The 27,845-nt window shown below is 43.7% G+C and overlaps 1 protein-coding gene across 1 annotated transcript in view; it reads right to left on the bottom strand.

The window, feature by feature from the left end:
• Window positions 1-27,845, bottom strand: part of LOC132581053 (ABC-type organic anion transporter ABCA8-like) — a 135,133-nt gene that overhangs the window by 40,796 nt on the left and 66,492 nt on the right. The window contains exons 19-26 of the mRNA XM_060252091.1: window positions 26,851-27,014; window positions 23,975-24,102; window positions 22,470-22,607; window positions 20,408-20,521; window positions 15,278-15,454; window positions 11,768-11,881; window positions 8,500-8,625; window positions 3,727-3,818 (exon numbers count right to left, since the gene is read on the bottom strand). Coding sequence (XP_060108074.1) covers window positions 3,727-3,818; window positions 8,500-8,625; window positions 11,768-11,881; window positions 15,278-15,454; window positions 20,408-20,521; window positions 22,470-22,607; window positions 23,975-24,102; window positions 26,851-27,014 — 1,053 coding nt within the window. The remainder of the gene's footprint in view (window positions 1-3,726; window positions 3,819-8,499; window positions 8,626-11,767; window positions 11,882-15,277; window positions 15,455-20,407; window positions 20,522-22,469; window positions 22,608-23,974; window positions 24,103-26,850; window positions 27,015-27,845) is intronic.

The raw sequence follows: 27,845 nt of genomic DNA, 5'->3' as shown, positions 1-27,845 counted from the left end.
ACTGGCAAACCAAGAAAAGGCCTTCTCAGTCATGGAACAAAAACTTGTGGAACTCCCTCCAGGGAGATTCAGTTCTCTTCTTTTCATTGTCTTCTGCCAGTGGGTGGAGATTTTTTTTTAAAGTTTAGTGTTTCTTTATTGACCATCATTTCTGTTTGTTTTAAATTGTTGATTACATATATGTACTATTCTAAAATTAATTTAAATGTATTTTAAATGTTTGCTGTTTGTTTTAACTTGAGGGTCCCTAACTGGGTGGAAAGGCAGGATACAAAATAAGTAAAATAAGTAAATAAAATATTTTTTCTCCTCAGCAGGACTCAGAGTGAAAGGGGGGGGGCATTGCTTCAACTCCATGCCAGAGTGACCATGCCCAATAAGTGAACTTGAGAGCCTGTCCCTCCAAACTGAGCAGAAGAAAGGGTGTTCAAAGGAGAAAAAAAAAAGCTATAGAAAGTCTCCTCCAATTGCCCAATCTCCCCCTCCCTTTAAAAATTTTAAGAACAGGCTTTGAAGAGTCTAAAGAGACCTGTGTCTCATTGAGCGAGGCAAGAAGACAACTACAAATTAGACTTTGCACTTGGCCACATTGAACCTCATCTGCCACATTGATGCCCATTCACCTAGCCTCAACAGATCACTTTGGAGTGCCTCAAAATTCTCTCTAATTCTCACCACCCTGAACCATTTAGTGTCATCTGCAAACTTAGCCATTTCACTGCTTACTCCCAACTCCAAATCATTAATGAACAAGTTAAAGAGCATGGGTCCCAGTACTGAGCCCTACGGCACCCCACTGCTTACCATCTTCCACTGTGAAAATTGCTCATTTATACTTACTCTTTGCTTCCTATTAATTAGCCAGTTTTTGATCCACAAGAGGACTTGTCCTTTTACTCCATGACTCTCAAGCTTACTAAGGAGCCTTTGATGAGGAACTTTAACAAAAGCTTTCTGGAAGTCAAGGTAAACAACATCTATTGGGTCTCCCTTGTCCATATGTTTGTTCACCCCCTCGAAGAACTCTTAACAGGTTAGTGAGACAAGATCTTCCGCTACAGAACCCAAGTTGAGTGTTCCTCAATAACATTAGTTCATCAATATGCCTATAACAGTTTCCACCAACTTTCCCAGTATTGAAGTTAGACTGAGTGGCCTATAATTTCATGGATCTCCTCTGGAACCCTTTTTAAAGATGGGAGTGACATTTGCTACCTCCAGTCCTTGGGACAGGAGGCAGATTTCAATGAAAGATTACATATTTTTGTTAGGAGATCCACAATTTCACCTTTGAGTTCTTTCAGAACTCTTGGATGTATGACATCTGGGCCTGGTGATTTATTAGTTTTTAATTTGTCTATCAGTTGTAGGACCTCCTTTCCCGTCACCTCAATCTGACTCAGGTCTTTCAACACCCCTCCCAAGATCAACAGTTCTGGAGTGGGCAAACACTTCTCATCTTCCACAGTGGAGACAGAGGCAAAAAATGCATTCAGCTTCTCAGCCATTTCCCTATCCTCCTTCAGTAATCCTTTTGCCCCTTGGTCATCCAAGGACCCCACGGCCTCCCTATCTGGTTTCCTGCTTCTAATGTATTTGAAGAATTTTTATTGTTGGTCTTTATGTTTTTTGCAATATACTCCTCATAGTCCCTTTTTGCCTGCCTAATCACAGTCTTGCTTTTGATTTGCCGCACTCTGTGTTCCCACTTATTAACCTCACTTGGACTAGCTTTCCACCACTTAAAGAAATCCTTCTTACCTTTTATAGCTTTCATTACTTTGTTTGTTAACCATTTAGGCTTTTTTAAATACCTATTTGTGCTTTTCCTGACTTGTGGTATATATTTTATCTGAGCTTCTAGGATTGTAATTTTAAATAGCCTCCAAGCTTCCACAAGGGTTTTCATCCTATTTACCTTTCCTTTCGGTTTCCTCTTCACATGCCTCCTCATCTCAGAGAATTTGCCTCTTTTGAAGCTAAGAGTGGTTGTGTTGGTCTTTTGGGGCAACTCCCTATTTATACAAATGGTAAAATCAACAACATTATGGTCACTCCTCCCAAGTGGTGCAATCACTTTTACATCCCTCACCAGGTCTTGGGCATTAAAAAGGTAAAGGTCTGCAGGCACCAGTCATTTTCGACTCTGGGGTGACATTGCTTTCACAACGTTTTCATGACAGACTTTTTACAGGGTGGTTTGCCATTGCCTTCCCCAGTCATCTATACTTTCCCCCCAGCAAGCTGGGTACTCATTTTGCCAACCTCGGAAGAATGGAAGGCTGAGTCAACCTGGAGCCGGCTACCTGAACCAGCTTCTGCTGGAATCGAACTCAGGTTGTGAGCAGAGGGCTCCGACTGCAGTACTGCAGTTTTACCACTCTGCACCACAGGGCCCTTCTTGGGCATTACTTAGGACCAAGTCCAGGATCGCCCCAACACTGGTAGGTTCTGTGACCATCGTTCCATAGCACAATTTTTGAGAGTCTCTAGAAACTCAATCTCTTTCTCTCGACCGGAACACATATTGACTCAATCAACCTGCAGGTAGTTAAAATCACCTATTATGACAGTTTTTACATTTAGCCGCTATCTTTAATTCTTTCATCATTTTATAATCATCCTCTATCCTTTGAGCTGGTGGGCGATAACAAACTCCCAGAGTTAAACTTCCTTTTGGGCCCACTATTTTGACCCAAAGCATTTCTAGAAGGGAATCTAATTCTCTGACCTTCTCGATGTTACGGACTGTATACCCTCTCTGACATACAGAGCCACCCTACCTCCAACCCTTCCCTCCCTCTCCTTCCGATATAATTTAAATCCAGGAATCACTGTGTCCCACTGATTCTCCTCATTCCACCAAGTTACTGAAATATCCACAATGTCTATATTTCCCCCTAACACTAGGCATTCAAACTCCCCAATTTTACCTTGGACACTTCTAGCATTTGTATATAAGCATCTATAATTTCCCAGGCAAGTGAAGGATCTTGGAAAGCAGAACAGGATTGGAAGTGCCTTCCTTCAGGGCATGGTTTTTCACTTTTTCAAATGTATATAGTGTGTCATTGTTGCCAATCTGCTTGTGGCTGTTCTTGCCAATGAAGCATTCTTGTTTGATTAAGAACTGACTGAACTCAGTATGTGATAGGAAAACTGGTCTTTTTAATGTAGAGGATTCTGTTACCATTAGGATTGCCAGTCCCCAGTAAGGAGCAGGGGATCCACTGGTTTGGAGCCTCTTCCTTGGGGTCAGAGCTATCAGAAACCAGGGGAAATTACTCCCCCAAACAGGCAAGAAACTGAATGTAAACACAATGTGCCTCCATCACCTGGAAGTGACATAGGCACATCAGTGACATGGGGAGTGCGCCATGCTCTGGGGTTTTTTTTTTTGGGGGGGGGGGGCAAAACTCTATGGTTTGAAGCTAATTCTACCATAGAATTTTGCCCACAAACCAAGGCATCACCCCCAACATCCTTGATGTGCCTACATCACCCAGAAGTTACATAGGCATGTCACATTTATTTCCTGCATCTTATTCCTTCCATCCCAGTAAGCTTACCCCCCCCCACCCCACTTGGCCAAGGGATCTGGCAACCCTAGTTACCATCAAAATGATGCAATCATCAAGTTAATGCTTGCAAAAAAAGAAAAAAAGAAAGTAGGTAAGAAAAGAAAAGGATTTTTTCCATGTTTGTCCCAGCAGTATGCATACAAACCTAAAGACAGGATCTCTTCTCATAAATTGGTTGCCGTATTTCCTCTCCAGGTGATGCAATAAAAATATGAGAACTATGCTTTGAAATAAAGGCTAAATAAAAACAGAAACAGACTGTTACCTTACTAACTATAGAGATTTATAATCAAATTAATTTAATATAATTTACTCATCTGCGTGATTAGATTACTCCAGCTTTGTGATTAAATGCTGAACAGTTAAATATCTTCCTTTTTGTGCCGCACAGCTTCATTTTGCAAATAGCGCTTGAACTGATCAGCACTGGTGAGTGAGAACTGCCTTCAGGGAATTAGTCAAGGAAGCACTACAAAATTACTCCCCCAAACAGGCACGAAACTGAATGTAAACACAATGTGCCTCCATCACCTGGAAGTGACATAGGCACATCAGTGGCATTGGGGGGGGGCATGCTCTGGGGGTTTTTTTGGCAAAACTCTATGGTTTGAAGCTAATTCTGCCATAGAATTTTGCCCACAAACCAAAGGAGTAATTTTCCTTTGTTCATTAAGGTTACACAGCTAAATGTAAGCAGCCAAATTAATACACTTCTGCAGACTTAAGCTGTATTATTGATCTTGTGAACTTTAGAAAAGTGCATGATTTGAGGGATATGCATTCAGATATACCAGAGCTGAAGTTAAACCTAAAATCAGCTGTGACAGTAGCCACAGGATCAACTGATGGCCACCAGTGCCGTTTTAAAAGAAAATTTAACAATTTTTAAAATTGCTGTGAGGCAGCATGGCTGCAAAAGGCAATCATGTTGGGAAGAAACAAGATTACCTGTTGCTGCTGTGCCACCTCCGAAATTTTAAAATGTAGGCTTTTAAAGGCACCAATGAAAACATTTTTTAAAAAAATTAAACTACAAAGGGAACCCCGTTTACAGGAAGAGCCAAAATTGACTTAACCAAAATCTCCACTAATCTGTAAAAAGTAAGCTGTGTGCCTGTGCAGAAATGATTTGGATCAGGGCCGACCTGCTAGGAAAGAAGAGATTTAACCCTTTCAGTCCTATACAGATTTGATAACAGAAATAAGTGATAGTTATTTCAGATTTTTAGCTCAGGAATAAAGAACAAACAATAAGAGTATGGTCCAGACCACCCACTCATTCCAGAGGTGAATTGGGTCTTTGAACCTCTGATTCCCAATACAAGGGAAGGATATTTACTCATTGGATAAAAGTATATAGGAATGCAAGGACATGTGCAAGCATGGAGTCTGCTGTATGATGAACAGATTATTCCATATTATTGAATAGATTATTCCATACTACCTATCTTCATAAGTATCAGTTTTTAAGTAGCTAAGTAATGAGAGGTGACTGTGACATTTACAGACCTGAAAGCTGCCAGGACATAGTTTCCATTGTGTTATTTAAACTACTTTGAGACTGTGGACAGCAGAAATTATCACGGTTTTGTTTAAAATCTGTTTCCTGTAAATAAGAATAGTGTTTTCAATTCTCACCGCAAATGAAGATGTCAAGAGATATGTCCTTAGCTTAGTTATATATGGGTCAGACTCCAGGGAATCGCTAGATTTCTGCAGCAACTATAAGAGAACCATAGCTGATATTTAGAAATAAAAATTCTTTTGTTTTTCCCACATTCAGTTCTAAGCACAGATTAAAATCATGAACATTGTAATTAGTGCTGAGAAAATCTAAACACTCCAAAAGATGACCCTGAAATAAAACATGGTGTAGGCTTTTAAAGGCACCAATGAAAACATTTTTTAAAAAATTAAACGACAAAGGGAACCCCGTTTACAGGAAGGGCCAAAATGGACTTAACCAAAATCTCCACTAATCTGTAAAAAGTAAGCTGTGTGCCTGTGCAGAAATGATTTGGATCAGGGCCAACCTGCTAGGAAAGAAGAGATTTAACCCTTTCAGTCCTGTACAGATTTGATAACAGAAGTTCCCTCCACACTAAGGGCTTCTCATGTTTCAGCCACTTGACTGGTACATCATTTTTTATGTTTCCATATTACTTTATCCTCTATTTGTGTACACATCATTAACATCTAGCTCCTCACAAAAAAACCCCTGCTTTATTTAAACCTTGTTAATCCCCCCCCCCCCCGCTGCCCCCGTATTTTCTGGTTGGAGTTAGGATATTTGCAAACTGTGCAGTGTTTTCATTTCTTCTTTCTCAGTGCAATCCTAAGGGGGAGAGGGTAAATGAGTTTAAGGAGTCAGGAAAGGAAAGGTCCCCTGTGCAAGCACCAGTCGTTTCTGACTCTGGGGTAATGTCACATCATGACGTTTTCACGGCAGACTTTTTACAGGGTGGTTTGCCATTGCCTTCCCCAGTCATCTACACTTCCCCCCCAGCAAGCTGGGTACTCATTTTACCAACCTTGGAAGGATGGAAGGCTGAGTCAACCTTAAGCTGGCTACCTGAATCCAGCTTCTGCTGGAATCGAACAGGTCGTGAGCAGAGAGTTCAGACTACAATACTGCAGCTTTACCACTCTGTGCTACAGGGCTGCTGACCCTTAAGGAGCCAACTTAAGGGTACAAGCTGCTGTGTGGATCCCCTGCCACCTAGGGGGGAGAGCCAGCCGACAGCCCCCAAGCCGCGCATGCTGCTGAACGTTCAAGGATGGGTCCAAATGGAGATTTTACCTTTTGATAGTTTACCTTTTACCCATGCCTTCTTAAGAGCTCTTTTTCTTGCCAGATTAAATGCCAACACTTCTATCGTTATGAAAGATAGATAAATTAAGTTACTTTATTCCAGGCCTGGGGGGGGGGGGTCTGTGGGGGCACTGCCCAGACCCCCAGGTGGGGGCACCTGATTTCCAGAGGGGCTTCCAGCCTGCTTCCCTCCCTTTTTTGCCATAGCTGAGTCAGCGAAGCATCATCAGTGGCAGCTGGAGCCAGGAGAGTTGAGCAAGGCACAGTGCACTGCAGCAGCAAAAGCAGCAGATGGAGAGGAGGAAGGCAGAGGAGCAGGAAGTGGGGGAAGCTGTGTGGAATGGGCTGGGGAGGGGGGATGGATGGAGCTGCTGGCTGCAAAGCACCGGGGTGGGGAGCGGAAGGTAGACAGAAACCCCCTTGCTTGCATGCAAGGTGCAGTCACTTCTTGACTCGGCCACTTTCAGAGCCTCCAGCTTTTGCCCCTACCCCAGAAAGCTTCTGAGAAGTGGCAAGACCTGCAGTGGATGGGAAAGGGTGCCCCCCAACTTTTAAAATCCTGGCTATAGTCCTGCCATATTCAGAATGACCTGTTTGTGTTCCTTAGGTTTGGTTGATTCTCTAGTGCACATGCCATTGGAATATCCCTTTTATGAGATTCTTAGATTTCATTACTTTACTCCTCTTACTTGGTTGATCTGGATTATCTATGTCTGGGGCAATGCCCCTTTAACTGAACGACACAAATGCAAAAGTTTCACTGGCAGCTGCAAATTTTATTTCAGTCCTTTATGTCTCTTAAGCAAAAAGCAGCAATTCCATTGCTCAAGGTTCCATGCTCAAGTGTAGCCAGGAAATCCTATGATTGTCTGACAGCCAGAAGTTCTAACTCTTTAGCATAATCCAGGGTGCACCATGAGGAAAGGAGCTAGAATTGCACCCCCACTGCTCAAGATCTATATATCAAGGAGCTTCTAAGGAAAAGGAAAGGAAAGGAATTTCCAGGACAGGACACTATCAGCCCTTGTCTGAAAAGAAAACAGCAAAGAAAACAAGGAAGCCATGGTGTGGTTATTCAACCCAAAAAGCACAAACACTGTGTTACAAAGCTATCACTCCTGTATACTAACTCAATAAACTATAAATTGTTCAAAAATTATTTCAGTCTCTTTCATTTCCAAATTTCAGGTATTTACTATTTTTAGTCCATAAAAATATTTACTATTTTGAGCAGCTCCAAGCCATTCACAGGAGGGGAAAGGAAAGGTCTCCTGTGCAAGCACCAGTCGTTTCCGACTCTGGGGTGACGTTACTTTCACAACATTTTCATGGCAGACTTTTTTTTTAATGGAAGTCACAATTGAAGTTCACACTAAGAAACCATGAGAAGCTTCCAAAGAACTCCAGGCTTCCTGGGGCACAGTCTCCAAAGTATTCTGTTGGATGTCCCTTTTTGCACCAGTTCACCACATTACACAGATGCAACTCCTGTATAAAAAGCATGATCTTGATTGGGACCATCACACTAGGTGGCAGGGTTCCTGTCTCCCCCACACACCATTTTTGGCAACTGAAACAACCCAGGGCTGCAAGAGCAAGCATTATTCACCTGTCAGGAGTCTGTATGTGCAAGTGTTCAGTACACTGTCAGGCTCCCAACAGAGCAAATAACAATCCCCTTTCTGGTCTCAGCTGCCAAAAATGGCATGAGAGGAAATCAAGAGTCCCTCCTCCCCTTGCACCATAGTCCCAATGAAAATATGCCTCATCTTTTTTTTCCTACACAAGAGTTGCCACCAAGACTAGTGGTAAAAGTATAGCTGCAAATCCCCATGGTGAACTCATGAAAGGAGTAATGTCCAGTTTAGCTCATAGCAACAAAATCCCAAGCTGTAAATTGGTGATTTCTTATTTTTCAGAATAATTATGAAGCAGACCCAGTACTTCAGCTCTAGGCACCTGGTATTAACAAGGCCAGGGAAATAAGAAGATCTGCATATCTTGCTTTCAAGAATTTGAAAGTGAATTATAATAGTAGTGCTTATTCTACTGCAATGGTCCAATCTAATTACAACAGTCCGTAGATAACCTTGCACTTCAACTTACCGATATAAAAGAAAATGTGAAGGTTAATGTTGGATACATAGGAAACAAAAATGTCATCACATAGATGGCAAAGATCGCTTCAATTCCATTAACGAAAGCACTGGCAACCATGAAAATCATGATCATCTAAAATATAAGAGGACAGCATCATAAAAGTTATTTTATAAAATTCTACTCATTTTTGATTGCTTATGTCACGAACCAGAATATGGTAATATCTCTCCCTGGAAATTCCTCTTCAAAATTCCTCTATTCTATGAAGAAAACTACAAATAATCATCCTCCAATTGACACAAAGCCCTCCTTTGTACAAGGATCCCTCCTGCACAACTATTGATCACATCTAGGGAAGTGTTCTACAGTGAGATGGAGAGAGCAGGGCTGCCAACTCCAGTTCAGAAATTCCTGGATATTTGAGGGTAGAGGCTGGAGACAGTAGAGTTTAAGGAGGGGAGAGGAGGAAGCTCAGCATGGATGTGGTGCCATAGAGACCACCTTACAAAGCGGCCAGTTTTTCCCAAGGGAACTCTACAATCTGGAGATCAGTTGTAATTCCAGGAAGACTCCAGTCTCCACCTAGGAGAAAGGGATGGAATCTTCTATCTCAGGCTTCATTTTGGGCAGGAGCTCACAGGAGCGCAGCTCAGGAACCTCTAATTTTATTGTGCTCTTTCTTTCTTGTCCCTCCCCCCAAACACTTGTTCTTGGGCTGCATTGCTCAAACCCCCTGTGAGAATTCTGCTGAACTCTAAGATTTGACAAACTTTCTAATATTTTTCATCACAAAAAAGGAGACAATAATCAACACATATAAAGCAGACGGAAATCTTCATCATGCCACTGTGGCCACATCGGAGAAAGTAATTTTAAAAGTATGATGGGAGTAAGGTTTTATTATGACAATTATAATTCAAGAAGCATTTTAAGGTAGGTGCAGAGCTGATATAATTTAGTACACCTTCCGGTAATGTGACATATGCAAATGAGTTGTGCTAATGAGCTCTGGCACTTCTTTTTCTACAAATGACCCATGTCCTATCTCATTTGTAGTTTTCACAAATGGAGTCTTAATATTTTTTTAAAAAAAAGTTCCAATAGCTGGTGACTAAAATATGAAGAAACGTTGTCAACATGTTAGCCGCTTCTCCCCTTTCCCTATTTCCTTCTCTCTTGCCTTTCTCAATCTCTCCCATCTGCCAGTTTCACTCCAGTCCTTTTTCTCCCTCTCCCTTACAGTTTCTACCCTTGCCTTGCTTCATTCCAGCTCCAATTTCTCCCTGCTATTATTTATGTTTTCTTGCCTCCCTCCTTTCTCTCTGGCTTTGCACCCAAAATTCCTTCTTGTCTTTCCTATATAGCCATTCCCTCCCACACACACACCTCTGCAAGAGCCAATTAGGATTACTCCAGCACCCACACAGTCTGTTGTTTGCAGTAGCCTAGGCAATCCAGGATGGGTGCCAAGATCATATAATGCTTCTGCTTTATTTTACTCCTTTTTTAAAATTAAAAGCTTTTCTTCAGGACTGTTTTTTTTAGTCCAAAATTTATAGAAACATCTCCCAGTCCTGTACCAAGCCCAGTTGTGCAGCTTTTTAATCTATATTATGTGAACCATGTTCAGAATTATATAGATGCTCAATACTGAATGAGACTGCTAAATGTTTGCAACTAATAAAAAGATAAACAACGTAGTACTTATTTGGCGCATTTAATAATTGCTTTTTCATACATAATTTGTCTCAGTGACACTTCTGGCAACCCCATAAGGTAAAGTAGAGGATTAAGTTTGCATTAAAGATGGAGGCTGTTGCTGAGAGAGAGAAGCATGCTAGACAATACTCTCAGCTCAGAAGTTAGATCAATGAAATTCCAGTTCAGAACTCTACTCATAACTTCTAGGCTAAACCAGCTTTGAACTAGGTTTGCTTTGTTCCCAGTAGATTTTTAAAAATCTTTCCTCAACAAGTAAATTTCCTTCATAGCCAGTTACAGATAATAAAGTCAGTTAATCAAGATCATAAATGTTATTGGTTTCAGGTTTTTTTATGTGTGTGTATTCGTGTTACTGAGGTAACTGCAATTTAATAAGATGTAACTTCATTAGAAAGTAGATTCAGGTGGCAACCATGTTGGTCTGAAGCAACAGAACCAAGTCTGAGTCCAGTGGCACCTTTGACCAACAAAGTTTAAAGCTTATACCCAGAATTAAACTTGTTGGTCTTAAAGGTGCCACTGGACTCAAACTTTGTTCATTAGAAAGTGCTCACTGACAAATTACACAGTGCTCACTGACAAATCAGACAATGACAAGAACTTATGCTGCCTGTACTGCAACCACATGAATACAGGCTGGATACGATCTGGCTCAATTAGATTCCTTCCTTAAGTTTAACTATCTGGAATTCTCCCTAATATAAAAAGTGCATCCGTCTGCATTAGGTTTCTTCCAAATTCCCTCCATATCAGAATGCAATGACTGTTCACATTATAAGGTAGGGATGAAGTAATAACCATATCCCCAGATTTAGAATGATACCATCTTCCATATAAGCAGTAGAGTATTCTTTCTGCTGCAAAAATTTTGGGGACTAGGCAGAATTAGCAAGGCATAGAAGCACCTGCTTTTGTTCTGGATGTTTTGGTGGAATTGAGTCCCTTCCATAATTCTAGACTGCTTTCCTCAGAGTGGCTGCTAGATCCAACTGCACATACACAGAGGTCTCTAGTGTGCAGCAGCATAAATTATATCATGCCCATATGCCTGAGGCTCTGCACTTTTAATCCTCTTCACCCTGCCATAAACATGTATGGATCAGTGAATCATATGGTGATAATGCCTTCACTTAAGGCCTTGTAAAAAATGTGACCATGTCATCTAAGATCAGACCCACTTCTTGAGGGATGCTACTAAAGTCCTGGTTGTGTACCACAGCCAATCCCATCCACCCAGATCTCTCTTAAATTCACTGGGTTAGAATTAATGCAACAATCCTAGTAGAAAATATTGTAGTTGCATTGTCCATTGTCAGTTTCCTATTGCTATTTTAAATGTAGAGATTTTGAAATAATATATTTAGTATGCCATAGAGTATGCTATCATAATATTTACATATTTTATTTTTATTTTATTATATTTCTATCCCACCCTTCCCTAATGGGCTCATATTGTATGAAGCTTAATATAATATAGACTTAATACTGGGGTAGGACAAACAATGAATCTAAAGAAATCTTGAAGAAATTAGTGGTCTGACCATATACTTACCAAAATAAAGGTGAAAGACCAGAAACTGCTTGTATATTGTCCTTTGCGAAATATGAATGCAACTACATACAGTAACAAGACAACTGACATGCCATAGTTGAGCAGAAATACCACCTGTTAGAAAGAAGGTAACATTTAAGCTTACTGTTAGATAAAAGTGGCAAACATATACAGTGCTTACCATTAACAATTGTACTTACATCAGTACTATTCAAGTAGTATAACTTCTGAAATACAGCATACTAATTGAATAGCACTGATATACTATTAATACTGCAATAGTGAATACAGGGACCACCAGACAACAAATTTACAAAACCCCACTGGCATGTTGAGTATGGTAGTTGAATGAATTCAGGAAGTTCACAAGTAATGAAAAAGTCTTGTGATTGCTACCTCACACATTCCGCATGCAGATCTATACCATAGCAAAGCTTGGTCTCTTGGCAATTTTAACTGCAGAAAAAAAGTCACATGCACCATCCCAGAAATTTTCCCTGCAAGAAAGTAAACTAACAGCACAAATCTAAGAGGGGGAAAGAGTGCTCTGGAAGCAGATTAACCCTTACACTGGCATAAGTCCCAGTTACACCAGTCTAAGTCCAGTTACATTGGTGTAAATGGGGCTTACATTGGCACAGGGGTGCTGGAACACCTGGCCACCCAAGGCAGCCAGTGGAGGGCTGTAGGAGCCAGGCGGCAGTGCAGTTGAGGTTTAGATGGCCAAGCCAGCATAGGTAGGGTCAGTGTTTGAGGCATGGCCAGAGTTAGTCAGCTTCCTAAGAACTTTCAGTCTGGAAATGCCCCCCCCCCCCCCCAACAAGAAAGTGTAAGTTTACGACAAGGAAAAAGCTGCTGTGCCCCATTGGCACCCATGGAACAAAAAAAAATAAAGTCTTCCTCCACTGCTGGATTAGCCTCGAAACTCCTCAGGAAGGTGACTACAGGCTGCACCAATTCCCTCATGCCCTGGGATGGTCAAGCCCTCTCCTCAGCACCTAATCATGGGCCCCCATCCTACAAAAACTTCCGCTCAGGCCAAACACAACTCTAGGTAGAGCACGCGGCATGGGACTCTGTCTCAGAGTTCTCTGCTATGGGGACTTAGAGCAAGGGGCAAGGCACTTTGGTGGTGGGTGATGCACAGAGAGGGCACTTAAAGAGCGCACTTTGACATGCAAGGGGGATAGCGAGGTCTCTACTTTGTGGCTAACTTCTACCATTTCTGAGTCCCAACAGGCACCCAATCTCTGGAGGCTCAACGCACAAAGACAGTTGCACACAGGCAGGTAGATGCAAGCAAGCACCCCAAACTTTCCTCCCTCCCTCCTCCTCACTTGAGGTTGGGTGGTGTGAAAGCATCTCTGGTACTCAAGCCCAGCAGCGAGCTCAGGCATGGGGCAACACAGGCCATGCCACTAATTGCCACAGCCTCTACATGCCACTGGAAGCCCTCCTCAGACAGTTTTCCAGGAGATGGTCTGTCTTTTGCCCAGTCCCCACGCTTGGCAGGGCACCGAAGGCAGGAAGGGGTGTTATCTGGCAGCTGATCTGCTGCCTGTGGTGACTAGGTCAGCGACTGTCCATTTTGGAATTTTGGGGCTGCCTTTGCTGACCCTGTCAGGACAGGATATCCATGGCTGTGACTGGCATTGCACTCCTCCTCGGATGCCATGGGCCCTCTATTTGTTTTGCAGGTGGAGATTGAACAGAGAGGCTTCCAGGTGTGGCGAGTCCTGCCCCCCCACAAACTCTACTCAGTCAGCTGTTCCAGTCATCCTCTTGGAATGGAGCCTCGTGCCCAGCAAGCCTTTCCGAGTACCACCTGGGATGCAATCCCACTTGATCCCAGCGCAATAAAGTCTTTGTTGTGTCTGAACTTTGCATTTCCTGCTTGGTCTCTGCTTCACACTTCTCCCTGCCCCACTCCCACCCCACTCATCTGCCACTCCCCCTGTGGGCTCCCTGAGGGAATGTTTATGGTGGTGGGCTCACTTGCTTCTCTCTGTGTGCAGGGGGGAGGGCCCAGAGGGTGGTTTGAGCAAATGAGCCATCTCAACATGCTGGACAGAGTGTGAAGCTAGACGGGGTGTGTGTGTGTGTGTGAACTTGTAACATGGGAGCAGGGGGTGGGCCAGATGCATTCCCTCAGCCTGACCAACCCCATGAGGCTGTTGTGCTCACGGCATGGAGAAGAGGGGAATGCTGCAACCTGCAGGAGGTGGGGTGGTCATCCCTGGGATGGGTGCATGGCTGGGGCTCCGAACTCTGTCTCTGCTCTAGAATGGGGGGGGGGGGGATTGGCACCTGGAGGGAAGGGTACATAGCAGGGGCAGTACACATAGCAAGGGCAGCACTGAGTCATGGGGGTTCCTGGAGTCAGTGTTGGTTGGAGCCACGGCACGGGGCTTGCCCATGGAACATGCTGGCATGCCAGGAAAGCACATGACTCAGACTGTATGCCTGTCAGTGGCGGGGGTCTCTGTCAGGGGGAGGGGTGGGAGAGGTGATTGGCCTCTATGCTTTCATTTTATTTTGATGCCTGATTTATCATTATGAAGTCTTAGGTCTAATTTTTATTTCTTGATATGATTCTTTGATTCCCCCCCCCAATATATTTTATATCTTATATTGTACAACCTGGGGGTTCATGAGGAATGCCAGTGGAGAGAAAATCTGGAAATCCCACCCCACAAAAAAACCTCAACCAGCTCCAGGTTTCTTTAAGCTCTCAGTGGCTTAAGAGGGCTGATTTCTTCTCTCTCACACACACATGCTTTCCCCTTTAACATTCCAAACCTTCTGGAACAGGCTTAATTGTCATCTGGTTGGGGGGTGGGTGGGGGGGCAGTGTTTCACAGTTACATTATTCTGCATACCTGGGCAGTTCCCCAAATATGTAGAGAACACTGACCATAGGTGCCCCTCTGTTTGCAAATTTTGTCATCTGCATTTTGGGGGCACTAAAGCTACCTTGAATTTGAAATATATTAGAGACAAATGTTTATAATTTACAAATCTGTTGAAGTTATTGGCACCAAAGGAGAGTGCAGAGGCATTCAGCTCTAACTGTCACTACCATAGGATTATCTGGGAACCAGGGAAGGTCCTATTCATGTGATAACATCCAAGGTCTCAGAACTGGCTACAGTCCTCATTACACAAATGCCTTTTTAAGCCTCAGGGCACAGCCTGAAACATACTGGAGCCAGATAAAACCTGCTGAAAATTTTCATGGGAGACACTCTCAGTTCCTCAGCCCATTCCATGAAGCTAGAATTCCAAATTCTTTCTGGAGTTTTCTGGAGAGTGGTAGTAACCATAACAGTAAACGGTTTGGTTGAACTGCTGTGAAGTTCATATTAATTAAGCACTGGCCAACTTAAATGCATTGGTCAGCAATTAAACAACTACATGATTCTAAGTAGCTACAGTTGATAATTTTAATTGAACATTAAGTTTTTAAGATACTATCATGATCACTTTTTTAACTGATGTAAATAAACTTACAATGCAAAAAATGATGAATGTCTTGTACATGCTCTCACTGAGTATGACATGAACCCACTCTATTCCAAACATTATAAAGAGTATAATCCAATACAGTGGAATATCCACTAGAGCTTGTCCGCACCAATATGCTGAAGAAAAGAGTCCTGAGACTCGTAGCTGGGAGTGAATTTTTAACTAGAAAAAGAAATTACAAAATATTTGTTATATTCTTCAATTAAAAAAAACTTTAGTTGTTTAAATATGAGCCAAGTTGCAACAGTTAAACAAAGTTCTATCTAGTTCTATCAAATGCACAGTAACTTCCAAGATCTCTTTTTATTTATTTTGTTCAATTTATATCCCACCCTCCCCACCAAAGCAGGCTTTTCTTACTGTCATTGTAGTCTTTCTAGATATACATACAGGGACTTTTGTTGCTTTCATTGTCACTTTTCTCAGTAGCAGAACAAGCACAGGGAAACATTTGGAATCCCCAGAAGCCAGATAACATTACGAAGCACACAGAGAAGATTGCATTTTGACACTTTTGAAAGATGGGCAGAAATACCGAGTGAGCAGAAGACCAGATATTGGAAAACTTTCACATATTATCTAACACAGGAATGTCAAACATGTGGTTCATGGGACACATTCACTCCCCACAGAGCTCCTATATGGCCTGCAAACAACTGGCTGTCATCTGCTTCCTTCTCCCTCTCTTGCTTCCTTCTGCATTTCAGCTTGCTTTGCCAGGCTCTCTCAATTGCACAGGAGCTACAGAACAAGAAAGTTTGCTTTGCCAGGTTCTCAATCACTCAGCAGAACTACTGAGCCAAGCCTCTCTTCCTTCCATTGGCTGAGGCTCCTCCCACTCCTCTTTCCCTTGCTTTGCCCAGTTTCAATGGCATGGGAGAGACACAAAGCACCTTTACGATGAACAATTTTTTAATTCAGGGTATGAGCTTTCTGCCTTGCTACACAGAGAGAGAGGATTTGGGTGCATTCATACAACAAGATTTTGTGTTTCCCCTTCAGTTTCTGTTTTACTATTCCTCTCATTATTTACTATTTACTATTCCTCTTTATTCCTTTAACATGAGAGCAAGTTTGGTGTAGTGGTTAAGTGTGTAGACTCTTATCTGGGAGAACCGGGTTTGATTCCCCACTCCTCCACATGCACCTGCTAGCATGGCCTTGGGTCAGCCATAGCTCTGGCAGAGGTTGTCCTTGAAAGCGCAGCTGCTGTGAGAGTCCTCTCAGACCCACCCATCTCACAGGGTGTCTGTTGTTGGGGAAGGAGATAAAGGAGATTGTGAGCCGCTCTGAGTAGAGGGCGGAATATAAATCCAATGCCTTCTAAATCCAATGTCATTGTAAAGTTCCCTCTTTTGAAATTAAATGTTACAGTTTTGGACTTTACGGGTAACTTTGGCCTGAAGGCTGAACTTAATAGCATTGTAGTTGCAGATAACTGGACTAGATTCTTTTAGATCCTCTTGGATGAAACTTCTTGATGAAATGTTGCTGCCCTTTGGCGTAACACTTGATCTGATGAAAAACTATGGGATACACAACACACCTGCCTTAATTAAGCTCATTATGAATCTTGATTATTTGAGTACTATGTTCACAGCACTGACTGACACATGGGAGTCGGTGAACTAGGCGATTGCCTAGGGTGCCAGCTCCAAGTAGGGGTGGGGGGGCAGGTGATATGGACGCTATACTTCTGTTGATACAGCCCAAAATTACATCTGCCTTTTTAGCTACCGCATCACACTGCTGGCTCATGTGCAGCATATGATCCACTAAGACAGGGGTGTCAAACATGTGGCCCAGGGGCCAAATCAGGCTCCTGGAGGGCTTCTATCAGGCCCCTGAGCAACTGGCTCTTGTCTGCTTCCTTATAATAATAATAATATAATAATAATAAATTTTATTTCTATCCCGCCCTCCCCACCTCAGCAGGCTCAGGGCGGCTAACAACATTTTATAAAAACATACAATAATAATAATAAAACCTTTAAGTTTAACAATATAAAACATCAACAATAAACTTAATAACATTAAAAACCAGTTCAATAAATACAGTTATTCTGCGGTATAGTTCTTCAACCGCGTTGGCGGCTCCTTAATTTCTGATCTTCCTAACAGTCCGGGTGTGCAAATTTGAAAAGGACGGTCTTGCAGGCCCTGCGGAACTGCTCAAGGTTCCGCAGGGCCCGCACCTCCTCGGGGAGTCGGTTCCACAGAGTAGGAGCCGCAATCGAGAATGCCCGTGCTCTGGTGCTCTGATATTTTATCTCCTTCGGCCCGGGGATGGTCATTAGATTTTTCCCGACTGACCTCAGTGCTCTCTGGGGTTCGTATGGGGAAAGACGGTCCCTCAGGTAGGCAGGTCCTCGGCCATATAAGGCTTTAAAGGTAACGACCAACACTTTGTACTGGACTCGGTATACAATCGGCAGCCAGTGCAGTTCACGCAGCCCCGGCTGTATATGCTCCCGTTTTGGGAGCCCCAGCAACAGCCTGGCTGCCGCGTTCTGCACTAGCTGCAGTCTCCGAGTCCGGCACAGAGGTAGCCCCAAGTAGAGGGCATTACAGTAGTCTAATCTTGAGGTGACCGTTGCGTGGATCACTGTTGCGAGGTCCCGGCGCTCGAGGAAAGGGGCCAACTGCCTTGCCCGCTTCAGATGGAAGAATGCTGACTTGGCAGTGGCTGCTATCTGGGCCTCCATTGATAGTGAAGGCTCCAGTAAAACACCCAGGCTCTTTACCTGGCGCGCTGCTTTCAATAGCGCACCATCGAAGGCCGGGAGAGCTATTTCCCTTCCCAGAGCGCCGCGACCCACGCAAAGGACCTCTGTCTTCGCTGGGTTCAGTTTCAGCCCACTCAGCCTGAGCCATGTCGCAACAGCCTGTAAAGCCCGGTCGAGATTCCCTGGTGCGGAGTCGGGCCAGCCGTCCATTAGTAGATAGAGCTGGGTGTCATCTGCATATTGATGGCAACCCAGCCCAAACCGCCGGGCAATCTGGGCGAGGGGGCGCATATAGATGTTGAACAACATCGGGGAGAGAACTGCTCCCTGAGGCACCCCGCAATCCAGTGTGCGCCTCCGGGACCGTTCCCCCCCAATAGCCACCCTCTGTCCCCGACCTAGGAGAAAGGAGGAAAGCCATTGCAAGGCCGACCCCTCAACCCCAATGTCGGCGAGGCGGCGCGTCAGTAGCCGATGGTCGACTGTATCGAATGCAGCCGACAGATCTAACAACATCAGCACCGCAACGCCGCCTCGGTCCAGTTGCCGTTGGAGGTCATCCACCAAGGCGACCAGCACCGTCTCCGTCCCATGGCCCGGCCAGAAGCCCGACTGACATGGGTCCAGGACAGAAGCGTCATCCAGAAACCTCTGAAGCTGCAACGCCACAGCCCTCTCAATAATTTTACCTAGAAACGGTAAATTAGACACCGGTCGATAGTTCGCCAATTCGGCCGGGTCTGCTGTAGCTTTTTTCAAGAGAGGGCGGACCAAGGCCTCTTTTAGGGGTGTTGGAAATTGCCCCTCTAAGAGGGACCTGTTTATGATGTCCCGTATGTTCCTTCTCCCCCTCTCGTTTCCTTCTGCATCTCAGCTTGCTTTACAAGGCTTGCTCAATCACTCAGGAGCTACAGAGCAAAACCTCTATTTTCTCCATTGGCTGAAGCTCCTCCCCCTCCTGGTCCCCTGGGGAGGGAGGGAAAGAGCCAGAGCTTCCTTTGCCCAGTTCCCTGGATCCCATGGGAGAAATACAAAGGAAGCACCTTTAAGACCAACAAGTGCAAACACATTTTAAGTTTTTTTTTAAAAAAAATAAAATCTTTAGTCGTGTTTGTCTGTGTCCTTTAAAAAGTTTATATATCTGCTACCTAATATTAAATAGGTACACACATGGCCCAGCCCGACATGGCCCAGCCTCACAAAGTCTCATTTATGTAAGCTCTGGCCCTCATAACAAATGAGTTTGACACCCCTGCACTAAGATCCCTAGATCCTTATCACCAATATTGTTGGAACTCTCTGTCTGGGGCAGTGATGCTCTGCATTCTTGGTGCTTAGGGGGGCAACAGTGGGAGGGCTTCTAGTGTCCTGGCCCCACTGATGGAACTCCTGATGGAACTTGATTTTTTGGCCGCTGTGTGACACAGAGTGTTGGACTGGATGGGCCATTGGCCTGATCCAACATGGCTTCTCTTATGTTCTTATAGTATTGCCAAGACAAGTCTCTCCCATTCTGTAATTATGCACTTGGTTTTTCTACTGTCGAGCCCTGCCTCCTCAGGTGGCCCCGCCAATTGGGTGGCTGTATCTTGGTTGCCCGGAGGGAGCCTCCCCTATAGGCAGTGGATGGGCCTCAGACAGGTGAGGAGTCAGATTAAGTGCACCTGATCCCCTGCTGCAGCAGTACTGGTGGCTTGTCTCTCTCTCTGCGTTTCTTTGCCTCTGGCCTCTACTTCACATTTTTTCCTCCTCATGGCCCCCCCTGCTGCCTTCCCTCCCTTTATACCTCCCCTGCTCCCTTGCCACCCGGTCCTTCCTCCTCCCCTCTGCCCCACTCCCTGTATAAAGGGCAAGTCGCCCAGGCTGCCTCCAGGGTGGGGCTGGGCTTGTTTCTGGCTCTGCTGGGGTGGGGCTGCAGTGTCTTACAGCACGCCCTGTGGGCCTGCTGCGGCTTTAGACAGCAGCGTGGCCAGCACAGGGGCTGGGGGCCTCGTCGAGAGGATGTTGGGGTCTTCTGAGGCTAGTGGCAGTTCCCAGCAGTTGTAGGGAGTTACTGCCATGACCCTGTGGGCTGCCTGGACCTGTGGCTGGGCCAGATGGCTTGGGGCCACTCCTGTGCTGTGACCTGGATTGCAGGGCCACCCGATGTCTTCAGCCAGCTGAATCGGCACTCAGGTAGGCGTGGGGGCTCCAGGGAGCATGGCGAGGGACAGAGCCGCTCGGCGTCTTCAGCTGGCTGAACCAGCGCTTGGACAGGCATGGGGGCATCCATGTGTTTCTCCTTTACTGCCCTCTTGAGAGTTCTGGCATCTCTTTTTCCAGAAAAAACAAGCCCTCATGATAGCCATTGCAAAGGAATATTTCATGCATATTGCCTTATGTATTTTACCTTGTAGTCATGAACGCTGTTCATTGCAAAGTGTGGTGCAAAAGCAGGAAATAAAAGCAGAATTCCCAACAAGCTTGGTTCAGCAAAGTAAAACCACAGGTCAGTGACACCAGTCTGGAAAAGGAATCAGAAAAATATTTTATCAAGAAAACTACTAGGTTTATAGTAAGTGTATTGGCATGTTTAGTAGAGTTAGAAACAGGGAACAAAATTTAAAGGTAGCCATTAACCGGTGATCTAGAGGCAAGCAAATAGTAACCAAGCAGAACTTTGAGCAAGGAAGTGAGTGGGCCATAGGCAGGCAATTTGAGTGCAACTGTGCCTAAACAGCAAGTTGCTCAGCCTGAACAGACAGACCAGGGTAATAAGCCTGCAGGTTCCTAGTGTCATGTTTCCCCCTGCTTGCGGTCATTTTGTAGAAAATAGGTGGTGGAGCTCATCCAGGGATTGTTATGCAGCTGCACATACTATTCAATGGACAAGGAGGTGGAACTCTAAGAAGGAGGAGGTGGAACTCTCAGAAAGGTTCAGGAGCTGTGCTCCTGTGAGCTCCCACTCAATCCGAGTCCTGCCCCTGCTTATTTAGTATTATTATCTACACACAATGATAGCACTGAAAGTCAGCAGAGCAACTAGCAACTCCCTTTTCCAGCAAGCTCCCATAACAGCACAAGGACAGAGTAAGGTGTTCGGATTCCAGTTTACTGCTACTGCTTCTCTGATGTCCCTGCGAACACTTCTTCCCTGGGGTCATTTTTCACTAATTTTGCAAGGGAAATCTGAGCAGTGGGAGATAGTCTATGCAGCCCTTGCCCTCATACCAGCCATTGATTCTTAAAATATTCCTCCTTCATTACAAGATAAATATGTGGTTTGGAACATGCTGCTTCCCACATAATATACATTTTTACCCTTACACACACAAAGTACTGAATGCAAAAATATATATATATTTCACTATAATTGACCAGGATTCATTTTATATAATGAAGCTGGACTCTTCTAAGACCTCTCCCCACTGAGTGTTACCAAAGCTCCAGCTGGTAGCAAGTACATCAGAAGCAGGTTGTTAGTGGCTCCTTAATGTGTCACAATAGTTTTAAAGAATGTACAGTGCAATCCTAAGCACAGTTACTCCCTTCTAAATTCATTGAAGTCAGTGGGTACAGAAGGATGTAACTCTTCTTAGGAGTTAATTGGGGCCAATATGCATTATGCAGAAGGTCCGTGGTCATATCTCCTAACTTCTTTATTCCAGCGCTAGGTTTTGGTTTTGGTTTTTTTAAACATGGCAGGAGGGAGGAAATTCTTAATTGTCCTTCATACCAGTTTTCTGATCAAAGCTGTACTCCCTGTAAGTTGTTTGCTACATGGGAGTGTTATGTATTGAATTTACTGCTTCATGGTAGCTTTGCAGGCATCCGGGCAACCACAAGAAATGCTGTAGACGCTGATGTATTTGAACTCAGAGCAGCAACGAATGAGCGGTCTTGGTGCGAAACCTGACTGCCATGATTTGGTATGGGAATCGGGGGGGTGGGGTTGGTGGTGATTCTATTGCATGGCTATAAGCACGTTCTTGGTCCTGCCATGTTGGTTTTTTTAGTATGCAGTAGCAATAATGCATGCCCTGTGTTGAACTCCGCTGCATCAAACTCCATTTAACAGAGAGAAAAAACAGATAGTGGTAATGCCTAGCAAAAGCACACCCGCCTTCTCCTCCACAATAGGGCATGAGGCTTACAGGAAGTGAAAGAGAAGAACTTCTGACAATGGACTTTTATTATAGCTGCACTAATCACTGCTGGGGTTCCTAAGAGAATGAACAATACAAGCTCATGTACTGCTTCCTGAGAAAACACCTGAATGTCGAGTAAGATTAATTGATCAAGAGCCCTTTGAAGTAGCACATATAACAATCCTGGCATCTTTAAAACAGTGGATTACTCCACATTGTAATGTACATCTAAAATTCCATTTTAATCCTACAAATGCCCCCCCCCCAAAAAAAAAACCACACAGAGACACAAGTATCATCTTAAGGTCAAGTTGAAATACTTACATAATAAAACATGTGATTCCAGATTTGAATATGAGAAGTAGAATTGAACATATGCAAAAATGCATTGCTGATTATGTTGACAAGCACTGGAAAGCAGTTATTTACTTCCATATGACACATAAGAGAGAACCTGTATTTCTGAAGGAAAGAGGCATTGAGTAAAGAAAACAGGAATTCATCACTCATATTTTACTGATGAATAATCCATGAATGTGCAAACTTATTCTGTTATCTGCCTTGAGTCTCAGTGAGAAAGGAAGGCTATAAATGAAGTAAATAAATTTATGTGATCCTCCTGACACAAATTTAGACATATAAACACATATAAGCAAATCATCGTGAGGCTTACACTATGTGTTCCTTTTGCCTGGCTTTTATTTATCCAAATGTCAGCTAATAAGAATTTGAAAAGCATATTAGAGAACAGCTGTGGAATAATGGTAAATAGTCATAAATATATTTGTTTAAAAGTTCAAAGCACTAGGACTCAAATTTTATTACTGAGCTTATTAAAACCAATGTGTAGGAAAAAACACACTAAAAATAATCAGCTTTTTAAACTACTGTGCCATCTGAAAAGGAAGGATAGACGGAAAGGCATTTCAAATGTCCATCCCACAACTTATTTATTTATTATTTATTTATTATTTATTTATTACTTTGTATTTATATCCCGCCCTCTCCGCAAGCGGACTCAGGGCGGCTTACAACATTATAAAACAATTAATCCAATAAAACATATAAAACCATAATTTACATATCAACTTTAAAACCATTCTATAGCGCTATTTCAGTCCAGTATAGGCGGTATTGACTTCTTAACTATGATCAGACCCACCGGTGTCAGCCCTTTTTCAGTAAGACCACAAAAGCCTGTTTAAACAGTTCGGTCTTACAGGCCCTGCGGAATGCAGACAAATCCCGCAGGGCCCTTATAGCTTCTGGGAGGGTGTTCCAAAGTTCTGGCGCTGCCACCGAAAAAGCCCTGGATCTCGTTACACATAGCCTGGCTTCTCTTGGGCCAGGGGCGGACAACAGATTTGGGGCAGGGGCGGACAACTGAGCATCTCAAGGAAGCCATATGATTAGAGATAACCAAATGACCCCCAGCTTCAATTACCCTTGGGCTGCCAAATGTGAATATCAGTTGCGAATGCTTGAAAAAAAAATAATTCATTGAGAAATCTAGTTTGGCCGTTTGTTCTATTTATATGAATTCTCATAGTATAATATGCCCAAGGAGCTAAGCAGAGAAAATAGTTCATTGATAAAGAAACATGGTGCATTTCTGAAGTCTTTTTTGCCTTCAACTGATGATTCATTAATGACTTTCTTTTTATATGGATTTTAACATCAGAGCAATAATTTCAGAGTATACTTGGTTACAGCAAACAAGGAATAGTCTTATCGCAAGTCTATTATTTTCATACATCTGTGACATCCCTATTTATAATAAGTAGCCTTCCTATTTACTTCCACAAGAAGTAAATCAACATTAAATTTACCTCCTTTTCCAGGGCCACTTTTATAGCTCCATTGTGTATTAGCTGATCACCAACATTACTAACAGCAGCTGTTTCTGCAAAGATATTCTGACTCTTCACGGCCTGGATAAAATTATCAATACTTGCACCTAAGAAGAAAGTAAAGCTGATTGGTCCCTTTAGATGAGGGTGAAACATCCAATTGCCACCCCAAACAGAGAAGTCATGAAAAGAAGCATAAAACAGAACTGGAATAATCAATGCATATCATTTAATGTTTATTGCATATCATTTTGCTTAGCTGCTAAAACAGGCTTCATTATTTATTGACAATTCTGTTTATAACACACGTAGTATTGATAACAAGATTAATTTTTTTTAAAGTCCTGTCCCTCATCATCGTCATCCACTTGATTATTTATCGCCCACCCCAGCTTGTGCCAGGCTCTGGGTGATGCACAATATGAAAATAACATACAATAATCAGATAAAAACAGCAACTATCTATTAAAATGTATAAAGTCTAGATGACATCCTATAGATATTTTCTGAGGTTCCAGACTGCTGGGTGGTATGCTGATGGGGAGGGGGGGGGGGGGTGAGAAAGGGAAGGTGCCAGCCTTGATAAACCAAAAGCCTGAAGGAACATCTCTGCCTTGCAGGCCCTGATGTTTTCTGGCAGAGAGTTCCACCAGATCAGGGCCAGGACCAAAGAGGTCCTGTCCCTGGTTGAGGACAGCCAGACTTCCCTAGGACCAGGGATCACCAGAGAGTTGTGCTCTTCCAGGGACATATCAGAGGAGGTGGTCCCATAGATATGTTGGTTCCAGACAGTTCAAGGCCTTAAAGGTCAAAACCAAAACCTTGAATCTCACTTGGTACCACAGCAGGAGCCAGTGTAGCTGGTGCAGCACCAGCTGGATATGTGACATTCATGGCATTCCTGCCAGCAATCGCACTCACTGAAGTTTCTGGGTCAGTCTCAAGGGTAGGTCAGCATAGTTACAGCAGTCTATTTTGGAGGTGACCACTGCATGGATTACTGTAGCTAGGTCCAGGCATGACATGAGAGGAGCCAGCTGCCAAGCCTGATGGAGACGGGAAAACACCACCTTTGCAATGTGTGCAATCTGGACCTACTTCAAGAGAGAAGTATCCAGTGTCATGCCCGTACTCTTAAAAGATGGTGTCAGCACCAATGGTGCCCTGTCAAGGATCAGCAGTTTGTTATGATGGTAACAGAAGGTTATAGATTATTATATTATAGGTGAAACTATTTTTTTGGGGGGGGGGCATCTTTTGGGTCCTCCAAGAAAACCTTAAGCACTTGGTCACAAAAAGATTTCTGTATTGGTGATTGAGTCATGCAGAGAGCTGGAGATGCTTTCAGTTGTAATGAAACTCCACTATGTTGAAAGGAATAAAACTTCTGGCAGAAACAAATGACAGAGCATTAAAGAACTGGAACAAGAAAAATCTCATTCCAATTTAACAAACATGTCTCCCAAAATAGGCAATCTGCTTGTGAGCGGAAATGAGGCAGAAAAAAACAAAGACTAAGTACAAGTACAAAGGTGCATCCAATCAACTTCTTTCCACACCTTCCCTTTAAATGGTTGGAGGGAGGAAAGCAAGCACTGTGCGCACCTGCCCTCTAAGCCACAAAATTTCAGCTTGCAAGGCAGGCGCTGGCAGCCCCCACTCAAAAAGATTGTGCACCACATGTGCCTCCAAGCATGTGGAAAGAGTGGGTGCTGTGTGTGCCTGCCCTCCAAGCTGTGAACTCATTGCTCATGGGGCAAGTGCATACATTGCCCACGGGGCATGAAGGATGATTGGAGCAGGGCTTCCCCTCCTGGCCAGCTGGCTGGCATCTGGGGGAGCTCCCAAAATCAGGGAATTCCCTGCCCCTACCTGGGGACTGGCACAACTTTGGAGCTCATGTGGCATGTACAGCCCTTAACTAATGCAAATAACTTCCTGCTGTGGCCCTTTTGGCTTGGGAAAATGCCAGGGAGGCAGGTCCAGCCCTGCCATTAGGCAAATTAGGCAATTGCCTAGGCGCCAGCCTGTGGGGGGTGCCAAACTGGACACCCCCCATGTGACTTTAAACCAGCTGCCTGCTACGTCCAGTGCCTACAGTACAGACTACATTGAGTTCTACTGCTTCCTCTTGATCAATAAAGTTTAAAGGGAAGCAGTGGTTTCCCTCAAGCTGACATTAGATGTCTTCGAGGAACACAGATCCCAATGAACAAGGCCAGGAAAGACTCAGACCCCTCGATTCTTTTTTTAAAAATGTAATGATGAGCCTCTGAGCAGGGCTGCCTGCCCAGGAGTCCACTTCTGCTGCCACAAACCATGGAGCCCCAGCATAGTTCTATGTGCTTGGACTACTCCATGTGCAGCTCCAAAGTTTTGCAAATAACTCCCTGCTGAGAGGCTGAGGTTCTACAAAATGCCTCTCCTTCTGTCACTCTGGAATTCTCAGCAGAATTTGGCACCTTTAGACTTTAATAAATTTTAAATGTTTTTACTTAATTAGAGTCCCTATATTTTTAAGCATTACTTTCTGGACGGTTAATCCTGTATACACAGGTAAAACGATCCTGAGTGAGCCAGGTGCCCACCTGACAATTCCCCAACCTCATTTTGAGGGCATTTTGGCTTACCCAAGGCCATTCCAGCAGGTACAAGTGGAGGAGTGGGGAATCAAACCCGGTTCTCCCAGATAAGAGTCCACGCACTTAACCACTACACCAAACTGGCTCTCTATGACATGTTGTCATAATGCTTTGCTTTACCTGTTAACCACCTTTGTGGCCCTGACTGAGCAGAAAGGTAAGGAACAAAGCTGTAAACAAAATAATTAACAGTATTTTATTTTGTATCTTTACCTGTATCATTAAGAATCAGAAGCCCAGAGAATCCTGTCTCAAACTTAGTTTCTGGCTCAAAATAAAGGCCAGAATACAACTGTATATTATGTACATCCTTCCACAAAAGAAATACTGTCAGTTGTATCAAAAAAGGAATGAGTACAATTCCAGAAAGGAGAAACCTGAAATGAAGAAGTGATGCAAATTAAACATAGGAAAGAAATGGCATCATGGCCAAGTGCCTTACTGCACTAATGAATTGAGGCACCGTGACAGTAATAATACTCCAGATATAACGTGTCTTTTGTGGCCTCAAGAGCAGAAACAGCATGAAGCCAATACCGTAAATAAAGCCAAAATGTCAGCTTATTGCATATTTTATCAGGAGCTGAAACAGCCAGTCTTGCAGCAATATACAGAAAGCTGATCTACACAGGTTCTGCACAAGGTATCTATCATGTTTATTTATTTAGCTAAATTTTATGCCTTGTCTCCAGACTAAAAGACTGTTAAGAGATCAGCTCCTTAGATAAAAGTCTGAATAAACAGAAACGTTTTGGCCTGGAACCTAAAAGAAAGCAGTGTATGTACCAGGAGAGTCTGAAGTGGAAGAGCATTCTACAATCAAGGTGGCACTCTTGAAAAAGCCTTGTCTCTGGTTGTCACCCACTCCAGCTCTGAAGGCTGAGTTTCTAAGAGGGCAGAGTTTATAAGGCAGATCTAAACCAGTGGGTTGGACAATGTGGGAGGGGGTAGTGCTTCAAGTACCCTAACCTCACACCATTTGGGGCTTTAAAGGTAAAAAATGGAAGTTTAAATTGGGGATGAGAGATGAGGTGGCCATCACTTCTCTCTGGCTTATCAAATGAGGCTTGCAATTGTGGCTCACCAGACACCATCATTGTTTAGCTTTGATAGAATGATTTCCCCACCAAAAAGGTGTCATCTTATCTCGGACCATCACTGCTGACCTCCAAATGCTGCATCACAGACTCCTGAGAACAATGCTGCTA

Source organism: Heteronotia binoei, chromosome 13, assembly GCF_032191835.1.
Source record: "Heteronotia binoei isolate CCM8104 ecotype False Entrance Well chromosome 13, APGP_CSIRO_Hbin_v1, whole genome shotgun sequence".
Lineage (NCBI taxonomy): Eukaryota > Metazoa > Chordata > Lepidosauria > Squamata > Gekkonidae > Heteronotia > Heteronotia binoei.
The sequence above is the reverse complement of the archived record's forward strand: the minus strand, read 5'-3'. Positions and strand labels throughout refer to the sequence as shown.